The sequence below is a fragment of the Eurytemora carolleeae genome, unplaced genomic scaffold (genome assembly GCF_000591075.1).
Source record: "Eurytemora carolleeae unplaced genomic scaffold, Eaff_2.0 scaffold2542, whole genome shotgun sequence".
Classification (NCBI taxonomy): Eukaryota; Metazoa; Arthropoda; class Copepoda; order Calanoida; family Temoridae; genus Eurytemora; species Eurytemora carolleeae.
In genome coordinates this window covers 1-12,580 of record NW_019398520.1, presented here as the reverse complement: position 1 = coordinate 12,580, position 12,580 = coordinate 1, and the positions used below count along the sequence as shown (strand labels likewise).

Sequence of the window (12,580 nt, the reverse complement as noted above, 5' to 3'; positions counted from 1 at the left end):
ATATTTATCCTACACTATAGTAGAATACAGTGAAGTAGAACACCAAGAATAATATTGATATACTATAGACTATAGTAGAATATTGTCATGAATAATATTTATAAAACTTCATAACAGGTGTTTACTTTTGCTTTACACGCAATCAATCAATCACAGAGTATTTTTGGAAAAAATCTGTACAAGTGACATAGCTTCCACAACCAAAAAACCAAAATATAGATAACTATGACTAACTAACATTTTTGACACATATTTAATTTAAGGAAAGTGTTTAAATACAGGTTGTTCTTAATTAATGACTAACTAACCTGCAGCAACCACATCCTTTGGAAGTAAAAAGTCCATACTTTCTGAAAAATAAAATTAAAAAGGTATTACATTAGATTTTGATACAACTAATCACCAACCATATAATATAAAATTTATTAATAGGTTTATTGATTGATTGGAAAAGAAAACATTTACATATTTAAGATTAGATAACACTTACATCTTTACAGAATATTCTTATTAATTTCCAATCAACAGCATCTTATAGTTGGCAATATGCCTTTATTTTTGAGAAAATCAATTAAAACAAAACATTTTTAAATTGACATAGTTTCTGGTACATTAAAGGTAGGAAAATATCAATTAGTGTTTANGGAGTGCTTTGAGAAGAAGAGAAAAGAGAGGTTGGAGAATATGTTTCGAGCTTTTAAAACATCAAAATCGACCTCCAAGTAATGAAAAAAGGAAAAAGTGTCCAAAATATTTTTCCGAAAATGTTGATTTTTTACAAATATTTTCCCGGCAACGCCTATAACTCGCTCATTTTTCAACATTTTTTCAATCCGTTTTTTTTCAGTGCATTGTAAAGGTTCTTATGCATCTTTTGTGTGGCTCAAAAGTTTTTTACGCCCACTCGTTCGGAAGATATTTCAAAAAGAAAACCAGTTTTTGGCCAAAAACTAACACAAAACTTTTTGATTTAATTATGTATTGTGTCTAGTTAGCCTGGTTAAAAGAAATTAGTTAAATATCTTTGAAAATAAAGGCATGAGCAAGGTTTAAAGCAAACTTCAGTCCAAATTTGATATTTTAAATCACCATTTGCAGCATAAAGACGACCTCCAATCAACATGACTCATTTATACAAAATTGTTTGCAGTATATAAATTAAGGCACTGCAGCGCTCAGTCCATGCACTGCTAGGTCCATGCAGCACTCAGTCCTTGGATCTCGCAGCGTTTTTGAGACAAATATATGTGACAAATATGACTGTAAAATCTCATATGTGAAATCTCATATATGGGTTGGCTTGGTGTTGAGTAAATTTTAGAATACAATTGGGGGAAAAATGTTGGAGCAGAGTAACATGAGGGTGAGTACTGCATGTCCACAATTCTCATTATATTTTTATTTTTTCCCAAATTCATTAAAGTGAGAATTTCCCCGATTTTGTTATCCAAGGGACTGTTGATTGGAAATTAATAAGAATATTCTGTGAAGCTGTAAGTGTTATCTAATCTTCAATATGTATATGTTTTCTTTTCCAATCAATCAATGAACCTATCAATAAATTTTAAATTATACTGATATACTGGTACTTATAGTCTGGTACAGGGGTATATATTTACTAATTAATAACTAATTAAATATTAAGTAAAAAATTATATTTAACATGGACACAAGGAGGTGTTCCCTTAATTCTGGAATAGTTTTGAATGCAACAAACATAAAACAAATATTTATTTAAATTTCAATTCTATATCTCATTAGACATATCTTTTTTATATAATCGTGCATTGTACGCATTGTACTGCATTGTACTGCAGGATTGTTATTTCATTTATGTTCATATATACTTAAAATCACATATCATCATACAGTGAATATTTTAAACAACGACATGAAGTTAACAGGTTATTTTTTTTTAATGATTTGTTGTTACCCTAAAGAAAAAATTAACTTGTAGGAGACCCGTACATCTTTCAATAGCAGTTATTAAATTGTCTGCAAGACAATCATGGGGGGACAACAATATTAAATTAATTTTAGAAAAAAATGAAAAAGTTCAAAATCACTAGAGTTGCATCTGAGAAACCAAGGGAAGAAGGCATTCTGCTTTCTCAAGGTTCCCCTCAGGTTCTTATTCCCCCATCTGGTTTCCCTGTAGAGGTATAGTTGTACATTTCATTTATTTTTTTGGAGTGTAGTGTGACTTAATTAATTCTATAATCTATAATCTCTAATTTATTAGATATCAGTAAAATTACGATCTCTAATTTATCAGTAATAACTATAATCTCTAATTCATCATTTATCAGTATACGATCTCTAATTTATCAGTAATAACTACAATCTCTAACTTTTCAGTTATCAGTAAAACTACGATCTCTAATTTATCAGTAATAACTATAATCTCTAAATTTATCAGTTATCAGTAAAATTACGATCTCTAATTTATCAGTAATAACTATAATCTCTAATTTATCAGTTATCAGTAAAATTACGATCTCTAATTTATCAGTTATCAGTATATGATCTCTAATTTATTAGTAATAACTATAATCTCTAATTTATCAGTTATAAGTAAAATTACGATCTCTAATTTATCAGTAATAACTATAATCTCTAATTTATCAGTTATCAGTAATAACTATATTCTCTAATTTATCAGTTATCAGTATACGATCTCTAATTTTTCAGTAATAACTATAATCTCTAATTTATCAGTAATCAGTAAAATTACAATCTCTAATTTATCAGTTATCAGTGAAATTAGGATCTCTAATTTATCAGTAATCAATAAAATTACGATCTCTAATTTATCAGTTATAACTATAATCTCTAATTTATCAGTTATCAGTAAAATAACGATCTCTAATTTATTAGTAATAACTATAATCTCTCATTTATCAGTTATCAGTACAAGATCTCTAACTTATCAGTAATAACTATAATCTCTAATTGATCAGTTATCAATAAAATTACGTTCTCTAATTTATCAGTAATAACTATAATCTCTAATTTATCAGTTATCAGTAAAATTAACTTATCAGTAATAACTATAATCTCTAATTGATCAGTTATCAATAAAATTATCTCTAATTTATCAGTAATAACTATAATCTCTAATTTATCAGTTATCAGTAAAATTACAATCTCTAATTTATCAGTAATATCTATAATTTCTAATTTATCATATATCAGTAAAATTACGATCTCTAATTTATCAGTAATATCTATAATGTCTAATTTATCAGATATCAGTAAAATTACGATCTTTTATTTATCAGTAATAACAATAATCTCGAATTTATCAGTTATCAGGAGATAACATTACAGTCCAGGAGATAACATAATACTACAGGAGATAACATAATAGTATTTCCGTAGATTTTCACATGTTCACGTGGACCTGGTTGGACCTCTTCCCTGGTCACATGGTTTCACGTATCTTTTGACCTGTATAGATAGATCCACAAGATGGCCGGAAGTTATTCCTTTGGCGGGAATTTCTGCAGCGGAGTGTGCGTCAGCCATGTTCCATGGTTGGATTTCTCTTTTCGGTGTTCCTGCAATCATCACTAGTGATCGAGGTACACAGTTCACGTCCTCTTTATGGTCAGCCATCTGTTCCATGTTAAACATCAAACACAAAACTACAACAGCTTTTCATCCACAGTCAAACGGAATGGTGGAAAGATTCCACAGACAATTAAAAAACTCTCTACGAGCTCGTTTGGCCTCCTCAGACTGGTTCGATCACTTGCCTTGGGTTTTGCTGGGTTTGAGAGCTGTCCCTAGAGAAGATTCTGCAACATCTGCCTCGGAAGCTGTATATGGATCAGAGTTAATTTTACCACATCAGTTTCTGGCAGTTCAAGATCCTCCTTCTAAACAGTTCTATGATGATCTCAAGAGTTCCATGTCCGGATTCCATCCTGTTCCTGCTCGTCACAATACTCAGCCAACTTCAGACCTTCAGGAACATGTACCAGATCTCCTCTCGTCCTGTCCGATGGTTTTTGTTAGAAAGGATGGTCACATTCCTCCACTAGCTCCTCTCTACGCTGGACCTTACAAGGTATTATCTCGTTCCCGGAGAACCTTCCGTCTCCAGGTGGGTAATAGAGCAGAGACAGTTTCGATTCAAAGACTTAAACCTGCAGTCACAGCTGAGGAAGATACTCCAGAGTTACCTCCTCGACGTGGTCGTCCCCCTCGTGCAATTAAACAAGCTCCTACAGCTCCTCCTCGACCTCGTGGACGACCTCGAAAACCTGTTGATTCCGCTTCCTCCATGTAGATATTTAGATATACAAATTAAAATTGATTTAAAAATTTGTATTAAGATTAAGTTTTAAGTTTAAATATACAGGGGTAAATATTTACTAGGATCCCCCTGGCACAGGAGTATAGATTTACTAGAATCCCTCGGGTACAGGGGTATATATTTACTAGAATCTACCTGGTAATGGAGTATATATTTACTAGAATTCCCCTGGTACAGTCACTCTCGGGTACAGGGGTATATATTTACTAGAATCTACCTGGTAATAGAGTATATATTTACTAGATTTCCCCTGGTACAGAGGTATATATTTACTAGAATATACCTTATAATTAATTAATTATTAAGTAACTATTAGTAAATATATACCCCTGTATATTTAAACTTAAAACTTAGACTTAATTCAAATTTTTAAATCAATTTTAATTTGTAAATCTCATTATTATAGAATTGATTTACATTACTAACTAACACTTCTGACATAATTAATATTCAAGTAAAGCCTATAAGTACCAGTATATTAGTACGAATTACTTGTGATATGAAAAAATCTGGAAATAGTTGTAGGGAACTTATATTTAAATCAAATTCCCAAATCAATTTCTGTTAATATCAGAATCATAAATTGAAATTGATTTGGGAATTTTTAAATCTAAGTTCCCAACAACTATAAGACACATTTGACACATTTGATATTTAAGTAAAGTGTTTAAATACCAGTATATCAGTTCTTATTATGTGTGTTATGAAACAATCATAAAATAGTTGTTGGAAACTTATATTTAAATCAAATTCACAAATCGATTTCAATTCAATCTTTATATATTATTGTATATTTTATTAATTAAGAGATTGTTGAAAAACATTATTGTCTTAAATTCAATACAAATAGTGAAATTTTCAATTAATTATACTGTTCTTGATATTCTATCAGACCATGAAAGTGTGTACTTTAGTAGAGAAAGATCCTTATGGAAACTATAAACTTCAAACCTTGCTCACGCCTTGATTTTCAAAGATATTCAACTAATTTCTTTTACCCAGGCTAACTAGACACAATATATGAATAATTTAAAAATTTTGTGTTAGTTGTTGAAAAGCTTTTTATTCAGGAGGGAATATAAGATAATATTTAATTCTGTAAAAAAACGCAAGTTTGCTTCAAACCTTCCTCACAACTTTATTTTCAAAGATAATTAACTAATTTCTTTTTCCTAGATTTCCTACACACAATATTTTATGTTAGTTGTTAAAACTCTTGAATTAGGAGAAAAAATAAGGGAATAATTAATTCTGTAAAACCCGCAAGTTTGCTTCAAACCTTGCTGAAGCCTTTATTTTCAAAGATATTCAACTAATTTTTTTACTCATTCTATTAATAAGTACTGATATACTGATACTTAAAAACTTTACTTAAATATAAAAAGTGTCAAATGTGTCTAATAGTTGTTGGGAACTTAGATTTAAAAATTCCCAAATCAATTTCAATTTATAATTCTGATATTAACAGAAATAGATTTGGGTAATTGATTTAAATATAAGTTCCCTACAACTATTTCCAGATTTTTTCATATCACACGTAATTCGTACTAATATACAAGTACTTATAGTCAAAAGCGTTAGATAGTCATGTTGAACAGTTTAAAAGTCACTTAAAACCATGTTAATATATACCAATTCAGTTGAAATTGATTTGTGAACTTGATTTTAATATAAGTTTCCGACAACTATTTTATGATTGTTTCATAACACACACACAAGCAATATATTTCAATTTTTAATTTTGATATTAAAGGAATAGATAAACATGACTTTGTAAACACAATGCTATTTGTAATAACTATACTTATGATGTCTACAACAGAAATCTAAGGAAATTACTTACGTGGAAGTCAATCTTAAGACCAATTCCCAAATCAATTTTAAACACCAGTAAATTAGTATTTATTTTCTGCTTTATCAAAGAATCATGAAATAATTGTAGAAAACTACATAAGCATAAACATAAACAGTTCTCATTCTCTGTTTAAGAAAAGAATCATGTAATTGTTGTACAGCTTTGGGCACATTTCTAAAAAAAATTAGTTGAATATCTTCAAAAATAAAGGCGTGAGCAAGGTTTGAAGCAAACTTGCGGGTTCTACAGAATTAAATATTCCCTTATATTCCCTCTTGAATCAAAAGCGTTTCAACAACTAACGCAAAATTTTTGAATTATTCATATATTGTGTCTAGTTAGCCTGGGTAAAAAAAATTAGTTGAATATCTTTGAAAACAAAGACCTGAGCAGGGTTTGAAGGAAATCATTGGGTTTTACAGAATTATATATAGGTATTACTTTATTTTTTTAAATTACCTGTGTTTCACAGTATAAAGAGTACTCTGCCGAATTTTTTTCAGCGATTAACTTTTGCAATCATGAGTTCAGCAACTCAAACAACAAGCTCTTTTCAGGGCTACCAGGGAGGTCGTATGAGTAAGGTGGTGGGGTTTGAGCAGAGAGGGGATGAGAAGTTTGGTGAGGTTTCCGTGGCTGCTCAGGGGGGAAGTGGACTTTGGTTAAGAGTCCCAGAAAGATTAAGGAGGACAGGAAAAGAGAAAGGGATTATGATGAAGAATTCCCACTGTTAGTAAACGCAAATAATACTAAATATAGGGTTCACAAGGTTAGTGAGGTTTCCCTGGTGGCTCAGGGTGGTGTCAAAGAGTTGGCTCAAGGAGGGGATTTGAATTTGGTTAAGAGTCCCAGAAAGGTTAAGGAGGACAGGAAAAGAGAAAGGGATTATGATGAAGAATTCCCAGTGTTGTTGAACACAAACAATACTAAATATATGGATCACAAGGTTGGTGAAGTTTCTGTGGTTGCTCAGGGGGGTGTCAAAAAATTGGCTCAGGGGGGGAGTTGGACTTTGGTTAAGAGTCCCAGAAAGATTAAGGAGGACAGGAAAAGGGAAAATCTGCTAAGGCAGGAAAGAGAGCTGATGAGAAAGAAAATATTTGGGACGAATCAATTAAAGGTTGTAGTTAGTTACTCAAAGCCTTGGTTTTGTCATAAAGAGGAAGATTTCCCACCAATGGAAGAAGAAGAGCAGGGTCAAAGTAATAATTGTGGTCCAGGAGCTAGGCATCAGGAAAGGGGATTTTTGAGATACAAAGGGGGGGATGAAAGTGAAATTGGGCAGGGGGGAGATGTTAATGTTTTGCTGTTAGAGGAAAGGAATGACGTTTCTATGGCAGTACATAATGAACATGATCAAGTTTTTGCTCCAAGGATGCCGAATAGGAACAACAATTGCTTTGCAAATACTTGTTTGAGCATACTTTGGAACACACCAGAAGGATTGGGTCAAATTAAAATATTCATTAATAAAGAACATCAGAATAGTCAAGATATAGAACTAGGAAAACTCATGAAGGATGCAGTGCATTCATCTTCAATTAAAAAATCTTTAAACCTTTGTAAGTTAATACCACTAATTGATCCTTCTCTACAATTAGGGGAACAGGAGGATATTTACCCATTTATTTCAAACCTTTCTGAAAAACTAGGCTTTGGGGAGGGTACAATTTTCCCAAAAACTGATAAAAAGGTTTCAAGTTGTGAGAAATGTGGGGTGGAGAGTATAACTTTCAATCCTACAAGTATAGTCACTCTCTTTTTTATGAATGGAAAAAATGTCTTGGATGAGTTTAGAACAGGGCTTCAGCAGACTGTGGAAAAAATGTGTTATACATGTGGGGAGAACACAAATAATAAACAAATTCAAATCTTAGAGAAGAGTGATTATTTAATGCTTAGGTCTTTAAATGACTATTCTGAAAAGGAAGTAGATCTTATCAAGGAAATTGAAAATATAGGTATTTTGTCTCTTCTAGGATTTGCAACTAGGAAGGGAGATGCTACTGGAAAATCTGGACATTGGTGGTACACCAGAGTGATGCATGATGGAACTAGTGTCAAGCTTGATGGTGAGAAGTTACATCATCAAAATAACATTATAACCTCAAGATCTCTCTCTGATGGCAACCTCTTTGTTTACAAGATACTACCAACAGAAGCTTCTTTCTCTTTAAACCCTCCAACAACTGTTTTTGTTGATTTTAATGTTCAACATATGGCAGAGAAAGACAGAGAGAAAAGTATTAATGTGCATGACTTCAGCCTTCACAATGACATAATTGGTGTACAGAAGGAAAGGAAATGTGTTATAGGTAAAGAGGGGATTGATGCTTTTGGTAAAAACAAAATTCATACGGAAGTAACTAAAAGTGATAGATCTTATGAGTTCATTTATGCAAGCAGTATGTCTTCTAATTTTGATAAACTAACTCCAATAATAGAGAGTCAGGAAAATGTAAATGAGAGTGCTAAGGTGGTAGATAGTGAAGGGAGTTTGTGTGATGACTCAGATGAATTCATATATGAAGATGGTGTGTCTGATTTTGATGAAAGTGATGATAAGTATGAAGGAGTTATTTTTCCAGACAAGTTAAATCTTGAATTTGTCTCTATAAGTATTGAAATCACTCCAATAATAGAGAGTCAGGAAATTGTGAATGAGAGTGCTATGGTGGTAGCTAGTGAAGGGGGTTTGTGTGATGCCTTTATGAGAAATGGCAAGAATGCTACATTCAAGGGGACTTCTATTCAAAAGGAAAAGGATTTGACAGAAAGGGAAAAGCGTTATTTGAAAAGGAATAAACAGTATATGACGAGCAATTCTAATGTTAACCCAGAGGTAAAGGGTGATGTTTTGCCTGAAATTGTTCCTTCAATCTCATGTGACTCCTTAAATGTTTCCCCTACAAGAAAGAGGAGGCGTAGTTGTAGCATTGTGTTAACACCCCCTCCATGTTCTTTGCATGTGCAGCAGAAAAATATTAGAAAAAGTAAAGCCAGGAAAACTTTAGATCTTTTGTTAAAAAAGGATGCTGAAAGAAAGAAGCATAATTCAGGTTCTATAAATTCTGATTCTGAGGGATTGTTTCAAAATAAAAGATTTGTTGATCAAGAATTATGATGAAAGGTGTGATACAACCCAAGATCAGGAGACAAATATGATTGATAGCTTAGAAAAATGTTATATGAGCATGAAAATATTTTTTGGCAACCTTCATAAAATTGAAAAAAATTTGGAAACAAAAGAGAGCTCCAAAATAATTAATGACATGGATGAAAGATGTGATGTTTGGTTTGAAATATGGGAGGCTAATGAACTTAAGTTTGACAGTATTATAAATCCAAATGTGTTTGATGAAAACAGACTCAAAAGTGATCGTTTTGAGGTATTTTTTCATTTAATAAAGGATTTGGATATCTTGTGGAACAAATTTCTTGAACTAAAAAATTTGGATTATCCAATCATCAGTAAATGGAAAGAAAATGTTAATACAATCATTCTAGATGTTTTAACTCACTGTCAGAGAGTTGGTCAAACCTTAGACTTAAGTTTAAATCAGTCAAAGCACAAATTCTGATCAGGATAGGTTAGAGATTATTCCAAGGGTTGAAAGTGATAAGACTATTAAGATAACAGAGATGGTTGAAAGAAATAAGGATAAACTTGATTTTGTGTATGAAAGTACACCTTCATCAGATGATGATGATAATTGGGACCATACTGATATTGGGAAAGATAAAGAAGTTGCAGTAACAGATGATGATGACATGAACAGAGACAATACTGATTTTGGGAAAGATAAGGAAGTAACTGTTACAGATTCAGATGACATGGACAGAGATAATACTGATATTGGAAAAGATAAAGAAGTAACTGTTACAGATTCAGATGACATGAATAGAGAAATTACTGATATTGGGAAAGATAAAGAAGTAACTGAAACAGATTCAGATGAAATGAACAGAGGCGATACTGATATTGGGAAAGATAAAGAAGTTACTGTAACAGTTTTTGATGACTTGGACAGAAACAATACTGAGTTTGAAAAGGATAAAGAAGTTACGGAAACAGATTCAGATGATATGGAAAGAGACAATACTGAGTTTGAAAAGGATAAAGAAGTAGTTGTAACAAATTCAGATGACATGGACAAAGACAATACGGATATGGGAAAGGATAAGGAAGTTACAGGAGTCACAGAGGATGATGTTATCCCTGATGCTGAAAGAAAGAAGCATAAATCAGGTTTTATAAATTCCGATTCTGTAGAAGTAGAAGGAGAGGATGCAGGGGGCACAAATGTAGATACAAGTTGTGAGTTAGATATTGTAACAATTGTAAATTATCCTAATAAAGATGTGGAGAATCTTGTTAATAAGGATGGAAAATCATTTGAAAGGATTAAAAATGAGAAGGAAGGGGTTGAAATTCTCAGAGTTATGCGTGAAAAGTGTGACACTTGGAATGCATTATTTAAGGCCAAATGTACTGAGTTAAAAAGTGTTCAGAATGCAAATACACTTGATATACAAACAGACTTTTTAGCAATATTTCATAATGTGGTAGAAGAATTGGAGATCTTGTGGAAAATGTTTCTTAAACTAAAAGATATAGATGATACATTTATTTTTAATTGGAAAACCCATGCATCTAAGATGATCAAAGATGTTAAAAAATGTTATCTTCTGGTAGGCCAACATTTTAATTTATGTTGCGATAAAGAAGTTGCTAAAGAAGATGACAAGGACAGAGACAATACTGCTATGGAAAAGGATAAAGAAGTTTCAAAAACAAATTTAAATAACATAATTGCAGACAGAGATTCAAATGACAAGGACAGAGACAACACTGCCATGGAAAAAGATAAAGAAGTTTCAAAGACAGATTCAGATGACAAGGACAGAAAGAATGCTGCTATGGAAAAGGATGGAGAAGTTGCAAAAAGAGATTTAGATAAGGTTAGAGATAATACTGATATGAGAAAGGATAAAAAAAATTGCAGGAAGAGATTCAGATGACAAGGTTAGAGATCATACTGATATGAGAAAAAATAAAGAAATTGCAGAAAGAGATTCAGATGACAAGGACAGAGACAATGCTGCTATGTAAAAGGATGGAGAAGTTGCAAAAAGAAACAGAGACAATAATGAGACAGAAAAAGATTTATCTCACATACAAAGAGACAATACTGAGATAGAAAATGATAAAGAAGTTGTAGAAGATGTAGATGACTTGGACAGAGATCCAGATGAGATAAACAGTCAAACCTAACCTTTATCAAATTCATAACATTCGTATCCATCCTTAACATTTGTATCCAGAGGAGATAAACAATCAAACGAAACCTATATCAAATTCTAACATTCGTATCCATCCTTAACATTTGTATCCAGATGAGATAAACAATCAAACCCAACCTATATCAAATTCTAACATTCGTATCCATCCTTAACATTTGTTTCCAGATGAGATAAACAATCAAACCAAACCTATATCAAATTCATAACATTCTTATCCATCCTTAACATTTGTATCCACATGAGATAAACAATCAAACCCAACCTATATCAAATTCATAACATTTGTATCCATCCTTAACATTTGTATCCAGATGAGATAGACAATCAAACCCCACCTATATCAAATTCTAACATTCGTATCCATCCTTAACATTTGTATCCTGATGAGATAAACAATCAAACCCAACCTACATCAAATTCATACATTCATATCCATCCTTAACATTTGTATCCAGATGAGATAAACAATCAAACCAAACCTATATGAAATTCTAACATGCCTATCCATATATAACATTTTTATCCTGATGAGATAAACAATCAAACCCAACCTATATCAAATTCATAACATTCGTATCCTTAAAGTATCAAGATAAAATTTTTTTCTGTAAAAAAAGTTGAAGAAATATAACTTTAAACTTAAAAAGTGAAAAACTTACCTATTTTAGCCCTAAAAATGATAAAAACTCACACTGGTATCAAAAGCTGTCATAACAGCTGTCAGTCTCTAAGAAATATTACTTAAAACTTAAAAAGTGAAAAAAGTACCTATTTTAGCCCTAAAAATGATAAAAACGCACACTCGTATCAAAAGCTGTCATAACAGCTGTTAGTCTCTACGCAGGCATCCCACTGAAATAATTTATTTTATATCTACAAAATTCCTCACCCCCTACTCATACCTTTTAAATGACCAGGGCATTCACTCGAATTATGAAATGAAGCTTTCCCACCCACTCCTCTCCCATGTTTGGACTTCAGCCCCAGCCTTTGTTTTGTGTACACTCGTACTGAGTACAAATGTACTGTGTGTACACTTATACAGTATACTTCTATTGGATTTTAGTTTAAACTAAACAATGTATTGATCAAGTTATAGT

General features: G+C 31.9%; 1 protein-coding gene across 1 annotated transcript; it reads left to right on the top strand.

Moving 5' to 3' along the window:
* Positions 1-3,679: 3,679 nt before the first annotated feature.
* LOC111717468 (uncharacterized) lies at positions 3,680-4,294 on the top strand. Its single transcript, XM_023492968.1, has one exon. It carries the CDS (start codon positions 3,680-3,682, stop codon positions 4,292-4,294), a length of 615 nt encoding a protein of 204 aa, XP_023348736.1.
* The last annotated feature ends 8,286 nt before the right edge of the window (positions 4,295-12,580 follow it).

Excerpts from the sequence above, each read along its gene's own strand:
- LOC111717468 (XM_023492968.1), top strand. The coding sequence starts at position 3,680 with ATGGTGGAAAGATTCCACAGACAATTAAAAAACTCTCTACGAGCTCGT.